This window comes from Eptesicus fuscus, chromosome 22 (genome assembly GCF_027574615.1).
Source record: "Eptesicus fuscus isolate TK198812 chromosome 22, DD_ASM_mEF_20220401, whole genome shotgun sequence".
Taxonomy (NCBI): domain Eukaryota; kingdom Metazoa; phylum Chordata; class Mammalia; order Chiroptera; family Vespertilionidae; genus Eptesicus; species Eptesicus fuscus.
This window is the reverse complement of record NC_072494.1, coordinates 23,584,162-23,600,028: the sequence shown is the minus strand read 5'-3', so window position 1 is coordinate 23,600,028 and position 15,867 is coordinate 23,584,162. Positions and strand designations below refer to the sequence as shown.

At 37.1% G+C, this 15,867-nt stretch overlaps 1 protein-coding gene across 1 annotated transcript in view; it reads left to right on the top strand.

The window, feature by feature from the left end:
* Positions 1 to 15,867, top strand: part of ACBD6 (acyl-CoA binding domain containing 6) — a 143,734-nt gene that overhangs the window by 37,007 nt on the left and 90,860 nt on the right. Inside the window, exon 4 of the mRNA XM_008145910.3 lies at positions 9,869 to 9,951. Within this exon, the coding sequence (XP_008144132.1) occupies positions 9,869 to 9,951 (83 nt within the window). The remainder of the gene's footprint in view (positions 1 to 9,868; positions 9,952 to 15,867) is intronic.

The window sequence follows — 15,867 nt, the reverse complement described above, 5'->3', positions numbered from 1 at the left end:
TCTCATCTCCAACCTTGCATGTAATTGCTGCTGTCAAATACAATTACTGTCTACACAAGTTTCTTACCCTGGGAGCAATCATGCGTGCCATGGCTTGATGTAGAGTTAGAAAATGAGAAGAGCAATTTTGAAACTTTTTGAAGGCTTTGCTTATAAACTTATCTACTTTGAAAATTTAAAACTATGAAATTACCATAGCCTTTTTGTTTTCAGAAGACTGATCTGAATATGTCTGACAGTGACAGGAAAATAACAAAAAAGATTTGAAGGTTCATTGATTGTAATTATATTTCTGAATAATTAATTATGAATACATTTCCTTTATGGATTAGTACCACATTGGCTGCAGTTCAGGAAACTTAATTCTAAGCTGGTGTAAAATATATATACTAGTTAAATCCAGAATTAATTTGATTTTGTGATTATAGTGATAGGGCAAGGTCATAATCGATCCAGTGGCTCTAGATTGGAGATTGCTTATTATAGTAATACCTCCTTGATTCCAGATCTGGAGAATGAACTTACATTCTACAGCAGGGACTGACTTTGCCACTGGAAACTTAATTGGATAACTTTGATTTACTTGAAATTTGTTATGACATTAATTAATGCTCTCCTGTGTACTTAAAATAAGAATTCATATGATAAGTTTTATTTAATTGCTTGAATTTTGCTTACAGTTGACCCTTGAATAACACAGGGGTTAGGGGTTGTGACCCCTTGCACAGTTGAAAACCCATGTACAACTTATGACTCCTCAAGAACTTAACTACTAATAGCCTACTGTTGACTGGAAGCTTTATTGATACCATAAACAGCTGATTAACACATAATTTGTATGTTATATTAATACTGTATTCTTACAATAAAGTAAGCTAGAGAAAAGAAAATGTTATTGAGAAAATACATTTATAGTATTTACTGAAAAAAATCCACATGTAAGCGGACCTGTGCAGTTCAAACTGTGCTCAAGGGTCAACTGCTTTTATTAGTGAGATTATTTCAACCAAATTTTGAGCTGTGAGTCCAAGAAGTGTGATTTGCCATAGGTCAGTGATATATCCAAGTGGCTTGTTTGTGCATCTGATTAGTGGAATTTAGGTCATTGGCCTGCATATTCCAGCTGCAAGGGAATTTGAGAAATGAAGTTTTGAGGATTCTCTTGTAAAGTTGGGATGCAAAATATGGAAACCTATGAAAACATTGAGATAGTGTTCCAAAGACTTTGATAAGCCACAGCAATAATCAACAAACGACAAGTGCTGGCGAGGATGCAGAGAAAAAGGAACCCTCATGCACTGCTGGTGGGAATGGCAGACTGGTGCAGCCACTGTGGAGAACAGTATGGAATTTACTCAAAAAACTAAAAATGGAACTCCCATTTGACCCAGTAATCCCACTTCTAAGAATATATCCCAAGAAACTAGAAACACCAATCAGAAAGGATATATGCACCCCTATGTTCATAGCAGCACAATTCGCCATAGCTGGGATTTGGAAACAGCCTAAATGCCCATCAGCAGATGAGTGGATTAGAAAACTATGGTGCATCTACACAATGGAATACTACGCTGCTATAAAAAAGAAGGAATTCTTACCATTTGCAGCAGCATGGATGGACCTGGAGAGCATTATGTTAAGTGAAATAAGCCAGGCAATGAAAGAAAAATACCACATGATCTCACTCATTTATGGAAAATGAAGAACATTATAACCTGATGAACAAAAAGATAGACACAGAGGCAGTAAAGCATGGAACAGACTGTCAAATTACAGCGGGAATGCTCGGGAGTGTTGGGGAGAGGGGGAAAGAGATCAACCAAAGGACTTGTATGCATGCATATAAGCACAACCAATGGACACAAGACACTGGGGGGGTGGGATGAGAGCATGTGACGGGGGGTAGGGGAGGCTGGGGGAAGGTCTATGAGGGGAAAAGTATATATGTACTACTATATGTAATACTTTAAACAATAAAATAAATTTTTTAAAAAAAGACTGATAAGCCACAAATAAGATATCCATTAGATTGGTTTTTCTTTATTAATCTCTGAACCTCTCTTTCATGAACTCATCCATCTTATTAAGATAGTTGGTTGAATGGAGGCAAATGTAATGGAAAAGGGTATGGAATGAAAATACATCTAGTTTAGCAATATTAATCTATTCCTTTGTGTATTCCCATTCATGCATTTCATAAAAAATCACTCATGGTTATTGGAATTTATTTTAATTTTAAAGTTTCCTTTTGAACTAATGAAATGAAGTACTTTACTTAAATTTTAAAAATGTTCACCTAAGAAACAGAACAAAATTTTAATTCAGAATATTGTAAATATGTGATAATGGTTCCTAAAGTAGCTTGGAGAGGTGGCATAATTTAATAAAAACACCACAGGCTTTGGATATCAGAAGATCTCAATTCTGCCAATTGCTGTGTGGCACTGGGTACTTCTCTTATCTTAACTTTATAATCTGTAAAATAAAGATATGTTTTATCACATATGAGGCAGACAGTTACTCAGTTTTTAACATTTAAAAAATTCTGGATGTGTCTTAAAATAGATGATTATATATTATATTTAATTGGCTGTATTTTTTCCTTAGCATTACATAAAATAATGCTGCTCTTTATAATTTGATGTGTTAATTAAATGAAATACAGTATAAATGCCATCTTTATAGAATTGTTTTGAGGTTGGAATTGGAAAATATATGTAAAGTGTGAAGCATATGGAAGATATTCATTAAGCCCTAGTTTGCTTTCCTTTTTTTTCTAATAACAGTTATTTTGTTAGGTTTTCTGGTTGTTTTGGAGTTTTGTTTTATCAGGAGAATATTAGATAAAGACTCGTGGTTCAATATTGTAATTTTCTACCTCAAAACATTTTGTATCCGTCTTGCTGAGACACTTTATCTTTGGAGAAATGGCAATATTTTGGAAAAATTGCTGAACACTTCTATAGTGTTCACTTTGTGCTGAGCAATGTTTTATATATATATATATAGATAGAGAGAGAGAGAGAGAGATAGATAGATATAGATATAGATAAAGATATAGATATAGATATTTAAAATACTTTAAACACTCAGATGAGATAGCAACTAACCCTATTTTTACAAATGAGGAATCTGAAGCAGAGAGATTTATTTACCCTGTCGTATAGCTAAACCTATAAACAAATTAAGTAAACAAACCAATAAAACAGAAGCCCAAAAGGTAGTATGTGGAAACAAGAAACTCAACCCCCTCCTTGCATATATTAGCCCGATAACATATGGAATAGTTATTTTTCAGATGGAAAGAAAGTTTCACAAGGTTTTAAGTCTTGACCCTGAAACTGACTAATGTGGAATCTGAATCCAAACGGTAAAGATTCAGCCAACAACTTATCCTTTCCCCTCTGAGTGAAGGAACATTTCAGTGTCTCAAATAATATAGGCTGAGGCAATGTAAGAATTGGCAAATTTTATCCTATTGGCTGCCAAACTGTAGTCTCTTTCTTTAACTGCTGATGCAACATAAAAATAACTTAATGGATTTTGAGTAGAGAGAAATGGAATAAACTTCTTAAGCCTCTGTGAGAAACATTTCATTGGAGTGGAAATCTAGAGGCTAGAGTAGCCGAAGTTTACCACTTCTTGTAGATGAAGTGGATGGAGACGAAAACTAATGCATCTTTGGCAGCTTTATTCTGAATTCAATCTGATAATGGCAGATTATTTTTGAAATATTATTTCTGCTTAAGATATAATTTTCCCCACCCCCCAGGAATAAAAAAGTTAACAGCAGCATTCTATTATGCTTTGTGCTATTGCTTCAGAATAAGAAATTAATCCTAGGAAGAAGAAATATATTTAGAATACACTATATTCACATTAAAGAGTCATATTTGCCCTAAAATATTTATTACAACTGTATTATGCTTTATGTACAGAGATATCCATCATATGTTTGAGGGGAAAAGTGAAAATAACCTAAATAGGTAACTATCAGATAATGGTTAAGTAAGTTATAGTACAGTTTTACTACATGGAATGTTAAGCTGGTTTTTTAATTAATGTTTGTGGGACTCCTCCTCCTAGGCATGGAGTAATAGGAATGAGATTTACTGTTGGTCAAAACAAGAAGAAAACTAGACATAATAGATAAAACAATAGTTTTTAGAAATGGCACTAAAAGTTATATACAACTAGGAGAGAAGGGAAACAAAGGAGCTCTACAATCACCTCAGCTTATTGCCTGGAAGCAATTTGCAGGCTACAGTGAAGGGAGGACGATCCAGTTGAGCTAGAAAATGCAGGACCAAATACTAGAGAAGATGTTCCTGCAGAGGGAGAGAGAGTTCCAAAGATCTGCAGAGGTGTCCCTTTGACTGAATACTAATCTGTGTGTGTGTGAAAGGGAACTAACAGGCTGGGAAAAGAATTACAAGAAAGCAGTAGGCCAAACCATTCTTGGAGCTGACATAGGACTGAGAATATTTCATTTCCTACTAGTAAGAGTGGAAAGAAAATGTAATATATGGGTCATATGGTAGAGGCCTCAAAAGGATTTCATCTCAGTAGTGAGGCTAAATTAGGCTCTAGATTGAAGGCTGCTCTGCCCCTACCTTAACACGGCTTTAAAGTGAGCCTTGAAAGGATCAAATTGATTCCACATAATTGAATTCATGCCAAAACAAAGTCTAACATATTTTAAAGGCACACAACAAAACCAGCAAACAAGAGTGTAAAATTTACAATGTCTGGTTTAAGCACTTGAGGACAGCAGCAAAATATCACCCGTAGCCGCAGAAATTATAGAGATGAAAACAGCTATTATAAATATATTCTATATATTCACGAAAGTAGAGGAAAACATGAACATAATGGACAGAGAAATGGAAGATACAAAAAGCCCAAATGGAACTTGTAGAGAAGAAAATAATATCTGATATAACACACTGGATAGGATTAACGGAAGCTTAGATATTGCATAAGAAAAGATTAGTGAACTTGAAGATGTAGCAAGTGAAACTAAGAAAAATCAAGCACAGAGCATAAAAAGACTGAACAAAAATGAACAGAACCCTAATGAGCTATGGGAAAATATCAAGCAATGTAGCATATTGGAGTCCCAGAAAGAAGACAAAAAGCAAGAGAGAAAAAAACAATTTAATAAATGATAGCTGATATTTTAAACATTTTATGAAAATTATAAATCAGAGTATTTCATCCTTTGCAGCATTAACATTTGAGGCTGGATAATTCTTTGTTGTAGAAGGCTAAACTACGTATTGCAGGATGTTTAGCAGCAACTCCAATCTCTACTTACTAGATGCCAATAGGACCATTCACTTGCAACAACCAAAAATTGCCCTAGACATTGCTAGAGATCCTTGGAGGAAAAGAGGGTGGGGGGAATCTCCCCCAGTTGAGAATCACTGCCATAAACCCATAGATCCAAGAAGCTCAATGAACCCCAAGCAGAAGAAGCACCAAGACACATCATAATCAAATTGGTGAAAACCAGTGAAAAAATCTTAAAAGCATCCAGATTTTAAAAAAAAAGATACAGAGGAACAAAGGTAAGAACTACAGCAAGAAGAAGAACCAAGATGGCAGCATAGGTAAACACCTATACTTGCTGCCTCTCACAACCACATCAAAATTACAAGTAAAAGGCAGAACAACTACCACCCAGAACTGCGGGAAAGCTGGCTGAGTGGAAGTTCCACAACTAGAGAGGTGAAGAAAGCACATTGAGACTGGTAAGAGGTGTGGAGGCGCGGAAAGTGCTCTGCTCTTTTAATCAGGAGGGAGATACAAGCTCCCACTTGCTCTGAACTCCAGTTTCAGGCAAGACTCTGGGGGACCCAGACACATACGAGGAGAAACTGGACTGTCTGGCATCGGGACAGGAATGTGAGGGTGGCTTTCTCTCAGAGGTGCTCGCAGCAATCATTGTTCCTGCACGGGGGTGCGGGACACAGAGACCCAGGGACCTCTCCGATGCAGGGCTGACTGGCAGCCATTGCTGTTTGCTCCGCCCTGGTGATTCCCAGAGACCCTGCCCCACCCAATTTACAACCCCATCCAAGCTGTGCGTATTTGTTTTTGCATATGAATGGCCTGTCCTTTCTCCGCCTAAAACTTATCAAACTGCAGCTGGGTCAGAGAGCCCCAGAGCTTCTAAAAGAAGGCCCAAGGCCCGGCAGCAGCAGCCTGCCTTCACAGCTGGGCCTCGTCTGGACACTTCCAAACCCTATACAAAGAGGAGGAATCTGCAGATGTCTCTGTAGCTCCTGCTGGATGGCTCCAGACAGTGGCTGACCTTGCACCTCCTTCGAGATCCAAAAGCCAGTGTACCCAATGGTCAGAGTGAGACCATACCGAGTTACAACTCTTCACATCCATAAGAGACACACTCAAGGGGCAGACTCAGTGAGCACCAAAGCCCCACTGAAGCAAGTCCTGCCCCATAAGGGTGTCTCCTGCACAACAGATCTTCCAGTGTAGACACAGCTGGTCATCACAGACAATTGGCCTGGAGGTCAATTCCTCCCAGTGATACCAACAGCCATTCAAGGGTTAACTACAACAAGTGTGCACACCGCCCACAAAGGGGTGCACCAAGAGCGTCCACCTGAGGTGACTGGGGAGGCTGAGCCACTAGTCCCTACAGGACATCTATCACACAAGGCCACTCTATCAACTCAAGGAGACTTAGCAGCTACCTAGTACATAGGAACTCACAGGGAAGCAGCCAAAATGCGGAGACAAAGAAACAAGTCACAAATGAAAGAAATGGATGAAAGCAAAATACTGGATATAGAGTTCAAAACCACGGTTATGATGTTACGCAATCTTCTAGAAACCTCCGAGACATATAGTGAGACCTTCAAGGATATGGAAAAGGACCAATCAGAAATTAAGCATACACTGACTGAAATAAAGAGTAATATACAGAGATTCAACAGCAGACTAGAGGATCCCAAGAATCAAGTCAAAGATTTGAAATACAAAGAAGCAAAAAAGACCCAACCGGAAAAACAAAAAGAAAAAAAGAATCCAAAAATATGAAGGTAGTATAAGGAGCCTCTGGGATAACTTCAAGCGTACCCACATCCGAATTATGGGAGTGCCAGAAGAAGAGAGAGAGCAAGATACTGAAAACCTATTTGAAGAAATAATGACAGAAAACTTCCCCTACCTGGTGAAAGAAATAGACTTACAAGTCCAGGAAGCGCACAGAACCCCAAACAAAAGGAATCCAAAGAGGACCACATCAAGACACATCATAATTAAAATGCCAAGGGCAAAAGACAGAGAACCTTAAAAGCAGCAAGAGAAAAACAGTTACCTACAAGGGAGTACCCATAACACTGTCAGCTGATTTCTCAACAAAAACTATGCAGGCCAGAAGGGAGTGGCAAGAAATATTCAAAGTGATGAATAGCAAGAACCTACAGCCAAGATTACTCTACCCAGCAAAGCTATCATTTAGAATTGAAGGGCAGATAAAGAGCTTCACAGGTAAGAAAAAGCTAAAGGAGTTCACCGCCAAACCAGTATTATATGAAATGCAGAAGGGTATTCTCTAAGAAGAGGAAGAAGAAGAAAAAGGTAAAGATAAAAAAAAAATTATGAACAACAAAGTGACAACAAATACATACCTATCAACAAGTGAATCTAAAAATGAAATGAACAAAAAACCTGATGAACAGAACAAACTGGTGAATGTAATAGAATCAGGGGCATAGAAAGGGAGCAGACTGACAATTCTCAGGGGGAAGGGGTTGGGGGGGGTGCGGGAAGAGATTGGACAAAGAGCTTACACCTATGGATGAGGTCAGTGGGGCGGGGTGGGAACCGGGTGGAGGGGAGCTGTGGGGGGGGGGGGGAGAGGAATATCTGTAATAATCTGAACAATAAAGATTAAAAAAAAAAAACTACAGCAAACTGCAGAAGTCTGAAATCAGTAGGGGCAACATCGAAAGGAAAAAACCATCAACTCATAATTGTATACCATTTAAGACAGCTTTAAAAATGAAGGTGAAATTTACTTACCATGACAATAGAGATTTATGAGAAAGCCACAGGTAACATTACATTCAATGGTGAAAGACAGGAAGCTTTCCATTTAAAATCAGGAATAAGACAAGGATACCTGCTTTTACCACTACTATTCATTGTACTGTAAATTACATTGTTCTGTAAATTCTAGCCAGAGCCATAAAACAAGTAAAAGAAATAGCATTCATATTGGAAAGGAGCAAGCAGAAGTAGCTCTGTTGACAGGTAACATGATTCTTACATACAGAAAATCCAAAGACTCTCCCAAAAAACTACTGGAGCTAATAAGTTAATTCAGCAAATTTGTGAGATACAAAAGCAACATACAAAAATCAGTTGTGTTTCTATACACCAGCAATGAAAACCCCAAAATGAAAACTAAAAAAAAAAAAAATTCATTTACAATAACATCCAAAAGAATAAAATGTCTAGGAATAATTTTAACCAAGGAGGTGAAAGGTTTTACACTGAAAACTATAAACGATTGTTGAAACAAATTAAAGAAGACCCAAATAAGTGGAAAGATTCATAGATTGGCAGGTTTTATATTGTTAAGATGACAGTACTACCCAAGTGACCTACAGATTCAATGCAGTCTCTTACCAAAATTCTAAATGCCATTTTTGCAGAAATGAAAAAGCCAGTTCTCAGATTTAGATGGATTTGCAAAGGACTCAAATAGTAAAACAATATTGTAAAAGAACAAAATTGGAGGATTCACACTTGCTATTTCAAACACACTATAAAGCTGCAGTAATTATAACATTGGTACTGGCTTAAGGATAGACTAGTAGAATAGAACCGAGTCTAAAAATAAAACCTAATTTTATGGCCAATTGATTTTCAATAAGGGTGTCAAGACTCAGTATTGCAGAAGTGGGCTTTTGCAGAAGTTGCAATTTAAGCCTTTCAGACAGTAATAACATCCAAGTTCACTGCTTCCACATTACGTGTTTTGGAAGAATCTTATTTCTAAATTTAATCTTCATCTTGTGTTTTTTAAGAATATCAAGGGACAGAGTATTGAATATTTGATTTTGGAACGTGTTTCCATAAGAGTTTATTTGGCTCTTTTTAATTTTAGTTTAGATTTCATTTCCTCTCTCCCTTCCACCTTCTTCCTTTCCGCCACCTAAAAATATTTTCTTTATGGTTGAATTTTAGGTTTTACTATGTAGTTTAGGTTCTTTCTTTTGGGGGGATTTAAATTTTGTTAATGTAGATATGATTTTCCTGATCAATTTTATTTCATATTTTATTTTTTTAATATTCACCTGAGGATATTTTTTCCATTAATTTTTTTAGAGCGTGGAAAGAAGGGAGGGAGAGAGGAAGGGAAAAAGAGAGAGAGAGAAACATCGATGTGAGAGAGAGACATCAATTGGTTGCCTCCCACACAAGCCCCAACTGGGGCCAGGGATCAAACCCACGACCCTTCAGTCTAGGGGCCGATGCTCTAACCACTGAGCCAAGCCGGCCAGGGCCTCATTTTTCCACATGGAACATCCATATTTTCTACTTTGAACTTAGCTAACATTTTATAATCAGTTAGGGGAATGGCTTTTAGGTGACTTCACAGGCACTAATGGAATGAACATAGCTTGCTAGTGGGTACTCATTCCACTGCTGTGATGACCTGAAAGTCCACTTGCTTTTTGATACCATCTTGAAATTGTTACTAGTACCTTCGAGAAATGGTAGATGGTCAAACTTTTAGTAATCCTTTGCAAAGTAGTATTTTGTAACCAGTTTAAATACACATTGCTTTAACCCTTGTGTCTTTTTTTTCTACCTTTTATCCCCCCCTCAGTCACCAGAGAAGAAAGGAAAAGAAGCAAATACTGGTTTTGGTGGACCAGTTGTTAGTTCTCTGTATCATGAAGAAATCATCAGGTAATTTTTTTTCTGGTCTTTGAAAATAGGGATATCTATCTATCTGGATATATATTGTGTGTGTATTTATATATTTTTTTATCCTGAAAACTTTCATTTGTGAAGAACTTTTTTTAACCTGAAACTGATTTGGTGGAATATCTAATAAGATAATAAATGACAGGAAAGGATTTTTAAGATGTATAATCATTAAAATCAGTGTGTCTGAATCAATGCCAGATAGTAACCCTTCCCACTATATAAATATTTGGTAGGGCAAGGGTTTGTGTCTCAGAGAATCTAAAGTTTTGGATTTTTGTTGTTAGTTTTCCTCAAAATGCCATTATTTAGAGATTTTAACTTTCATAGTTCATTCATTCTAGCTACAAATTAAACCACTTTGGAATATAAAATGGTACACTAAGAAAAACGTTGTGGAGGTTCCTCAAAAAATTAAGCAGAGACTTACTCTGTGACCCAGCAATTCTAATTCTAGTTCTGTATTCCAAAGAACTGAAAGATAACCTGAAAGACATATTTGACACACTATGTTCATAGAGCACTATTCATAATAGCCAAGAGATAGAACCACCCAAGTGTCCATTGACGGGTGAATAAACAAAATATGGTATGTATAATGGAATATTATTCAGCTTTGAAAAGGAAGGAAAATTCTGAAACATAGCTAGAACATGGGTGAACCTTCAGGACATTATGTTAAGTGAAATGAGCCAGTCACAAAAAAATAAATACTATATGATTCCACTTATATGAGGTATCAAGAATAGTCAAATAACAGAAATAGAAAGTAGAATGGTGGTTGTCAGGAGCTGGAGGAAGAGAGAAGTTGTTATTTAATGGGCAGAGTTTCAGTTTTGCAAGATGGAAAAGTTCTGGAGATTCGTTGCACAACAATGTGAATTTACTTAGCTCTACTGAACTGTACACTTAGAAATGGTTAATAAAGTAAATTTTATGGTTTTTTTTTAAACAAAAAAATTTTAAAGGTCATTTTGTATTTAATAAAGGTCTTAAATTTTATGTTATATATAAAATTTATTGGATAATCTTTTTCTTTCAGCACTGTTTGTGTAAATCAGGAAAAGAATTCTGTCCTGCTTTAAAGTCATGTGACACATTCTTCTAAGATTGCTTCCTTACAGATAAAAACAAAATAGGAATCTCTGATGTTCTTACTCTTTTTGAGTTATCTGAACTTTCTTTTTCTTACTCATTAACGTGAAGTAAAAGCGCTCTAATCTTTTTTTTTTTAAATATATTTTATTGATTTTTTACAGAGAGGAAGAGAGAGGGATAGAGAGTTAGAAACATCGATGAGAGAGAAACATCGATCAGCTGCCTCTTGCACACCCCCTGCTGGGGATGTGCCCACAACCAAGGTACATGCCCTTGACCGGAATCGAACCTGGGACCCTTGAGTCCGCAGGCTGACGCTCTATCCACTGAGCCAAACCGGTTTCGGCAAGGAGCTCTAATCTTTAAGTGGAAAATTGGGATTACCTAAATTTATTGAAGGGAAATACCTGTCTTCATAGAATGAAGAGGAAATTGTACCAAACTGTTATGCTTCACTCTTGCAAAAGAGTTTGATCACATTATCCATCACATAAGGCAGTGATGATGAGAACTCCCAGGTAGCATTCTGGGAGGGAAGTTACTGATAACACTGTGAATCAAAAACTTGAAATGCTCATAGTTTCCAGTTAATGATCAGTCAGTTAATACTAGGAGTCTTTTCTTGAATCTATTTGCATAGCAAGTACACTATTTTTTGTTAAGATTAAATGTTTATTTGGGTTATGAAAGGGAAAGGCTGATGGAGAATTAAGGAGAATAAAGATACCCTTTAAGGCTGATACTGGCCTGGAGTACATTTGCCATCCTGATGCCTATTTGGGTCTCTGAGAACTCCTGAGGAGCCCATACAGTTTTGAGGAAGCATAGTTTAAAAAACATTTTCAGAACTTAATACCCCTGCCTCTTAACTCTTATATATTCAGAAAATGTTTTGGGGTTCTTAATTTATATATTCCATCTTTAGAGTCTACTTAAAAATGGCATCTTAGAACTCTAACCCTACCAAAGTTTATTAATGTTCAAATCTGCTTCCCCAAGGAACTGATAGTTTAGTTAGGAAAATAAATTGAGATAGTTTCTTGACTTTGCTTTTTAAAAATCACCATACATACTTTCTAATAATAGCAATTGCTTATCTATAAGTTGTAATGATCCTTATTTTGTGTGCTGATTTCTTTAAGGGCTCCCACACTCTAGTATTTTTCAAAACGACATGCTGAGCACTATTATTTTGGAATGTCCAGTGACCTGACTAATTACAGTGCCTCTACAAAACAGAAAGCAAATCACATGTACTCTAACTGAAGTGAGAATAAATGTCTAGATACTTGGAGTATTCCTAATATAGAGCTAAACTACACTGGAAGAGTTAACCTACCTGATTACCCTCCATCCAATTCCCAAAGAAGTGACTCTTACATTTAAATCAATACCTGTATTTAGAATTGGATCATAAGAAACATAACAAAATAATATCACATTTTTATATAAAGTAGAGATTTTAATTCAACTCACATTTATTGTGAATCTATGAGACAAAACTGTGGATATTTGTGCTACTAAGCTTCTTCACCTTTTAATAGTATGTTCTCTGTATTTTTTACATCTATCTGCATGTTTAATAAACATTATTGGTTAATGGAATGAAATATGAACCTCTGCTATGGCAAAACTGGTTAGTCTTGGCCTTATTTCATTGAGTCATCGAAATATTAGTCTTCTTATGATATGATCTAAGTGTTTGTGTTCCGGAACATATTGTTAAGATATGAAACAATAAGAAACATGAATATGAGAGCCATAGAAAGCCTTTTAACTATTACAGTAATTTTATTACTACTAGGGGCCCATTGCACGAATTCATGCACCTTGAAAGGAATTGCAGGCTGAGGTGGGCACAAGGGCAGTTCTCAGCCCATCCTCTGCGCCCCCGCCCGGCCCCTCCCACCGTGGCCCGTGGCCCCTGGTCCCCTGTCTGCAGGTAGCCCTGCTCCTGCTGCTTCCATGTGCAGACTGCTCCGGCCCCGCTTGCACCTGCTGACGACCGATTGGGGCTGGCGCCAGCAGCGGGTGTAAGTGGGGCCGGCGCTGGCAGTGGGTGCGAGAGGTGGCTGTCGGCCTCAGTTGCCCCTCAGGAGTAGGGGGAGGTGGAGAATCCCTGAGGGGCGATCGGGGCCAGCACCGGGTGCCTGCAGCGGGTGCCCACAGTGGCTCTGGCACCGGCAGCGGGTGCAAGTGGGGCTGGCGCCAGCAGCAGGTGCAAGCGCCCGGAGGGACTACGGCATGTGGGAGCAAAGAATTTTCAGTAACCACCAGAGGCTCACCCCTATGACAGCGACTGGCCGGGCGTCCCTGCTCACCTGCTCCACCATCCCACTGCAGCCGACGCCCGCCATGTTCTGCGCACACCTCTTGGTGGTCAGCACACGTCATAGCAACTGGTTGTTCGGTTTTTCCGCCATTCGGTCTGTTTGCATATTAAGGTTTTATATACTAGTATATAGATAGCAGATCAGAAATTACAGCAACTACTGATTTTCTTATATTAGAGAATCCATTTTATAATTGAACAGAATTCCAGCATAACAAACTAGATCACAATAAAAATTATTCTACATTGAAATGTTGGGTTACTCCAGTAAAGGACCCAATGTAATCCTTATTGTTTCTTAAAACACATTGCAGAACAGTAGTTTTATTGCTAGCTTTACCCAGTGGCCAAATAAGTTTCTATTGAGCAAGTACAAAAAACGTTTTATATAAATGTTAAAGGCATGTTTAAAATTAAATACCCATTGCATTTTAAAGTTATTTATTACATGTTCTTACAAGCTAATGTCTTTTTAAAGTATGATACTTTGTAAAACACTGTGTAATATGAAGCAATTCTCGTGATCTGTCTGCAAGCTATTAAGTATAAGACTATAGTTGCAACATTGGAAACAGTATTGTTAGCTTTTATGTAATCAAATACTGCTTGTATTTTGGTGAAATATAGTAGCTGGTGTTTTCTTTTGCCGAGAGAATGTGGTGCTTTAACTGAAGTTAATTGCAGTCTTGGTAGTGTTATGTTCAACCGAGGTGAAAGTGACAGTAGGATCTAGAGTTTTAGAAACATGGTTAAAATGCTAAACTTGAAGGGAAGGAAACGTTTTTCTATACAGAACCATTATTTTTTAAAAGAACATTAAAAATGTATTTTGGAGTTCTTAACTATATAAATCTCTAAATTTGTTCACATTGTTAAAGATCAGGAAAACCAGTTTCTAATAAACCCATTTCTTAAGGCTCCATTGTCCTGGCAGCTTTTCTGACTAATGTGCACTGTAGCTGATAAGTTAAGGGCCCACTTGAGTTTTATTGTAAATGTTTTTGAGCCATGGACCACTGGGGCCAATTCTGAACTTGCTCCCTGCCTGTTTTGGTTCTGGCCTTTATTTCCATTCTGTCAGAGAAAGTGATAATATGATTTCATAGGTACAGATCCCTGTGTTAACATTCCAGAGCCCTGACCCAGTTCCTCCTGAAGCTAGTTAATGGTTCTGTAGTATAACAGAGGGGACATAGTGTGAGGCTAATGAAGTACAAAAACTTATGGAGCCAAACAGCCATTATTCAAATGTTGGTTCCACCACTTATTAGTTCTGTGACCTTGGACAAGTTATTTATCTGTAAAGTGGGGGTAGATAACTACAGTACCTTTCTCATGTAGTACTTATGTGGATTATAGGAATACACACATACAGGCATCCTAGAACAGTATCTGGCACAAAATAAGTTACTATGTCACTGTTAGCTTTAAAAGTATTGTTACTCAGAGTCTCCACAGTTAACACCCAGGACATAGGACTTATGTAGGAGCTAAGAATCACATGTCAGTCTGGTTATAGAATGTGGTACAGGTTGTTTGCTTTTACAGAAAAAATTGGAAAACAGGGAAGGGAGAGTCGATGCTATTAGATCTGTGTTTGGAACTATAGAAGCAAGAGAGTCAGAAATCTTGTTGCTCCCAGTTACTCTAGTCTTGAGATCAGTTGTGTTTCATTTATACTGAGGACTGGCAGAAAAAGCTCTGGTGAATAAGCTTAGTAATTTGCAAAGAGTCATTTGGTTCTGTACTACATACTATAGTGACTTAATAAACACTTGGGTGAGTTGTATACATGGAAGGTTTTATCTAGAAGTTGGCACATAAAGTTTTACCTAGAATTAGGACAAGAATTAAAAATACAATACATGAAGCCTGTAAATATCCACCTCACCCTGCAATAAGATTTGATCTTCCCTGTTATATTTTGTAGTTTGATGCTATGTAATCTATCAGAATTTTATTAATCCCACTTACACAGGCAGCCATCTGGACCTTCTCTAAGCAAGACCAGAGCAGTATACAGCTAAAATGATTGATGGGCTCTAGAATTGATTAGTTGTTCTGTGAGACAAATGAACTGTTTTGGCAGAAAATACCAGAGGTCACTGCTGTGGTCAGACACAAAGGCCTGTAGAATTTTAAAGAGATTCTTTCATTTTTGACTTACAAAGTTAAAAATTTTAAACAATAATGGATTTCAAAAATACTTTAGAAATATCTTTTCATTGGCTGCTCTTTAGTTCTGATTATAAAATGGAGGATATAAGTATTAAAAATGAAAGTGAATGTGATTATTTTATGCTTTAATTTTATAATTTTTGGTAAAAATACAAACTGAATAAAAGTAGTATAAAAGCCTGCCACTTATACAATATTGTACTCTAAAAGAGTATGATTGGAGAAAAAGCTACAATGAATATTATTTTAGTGTAAGTGACTTATAAAATGAAATGGTATAAAATTCCATG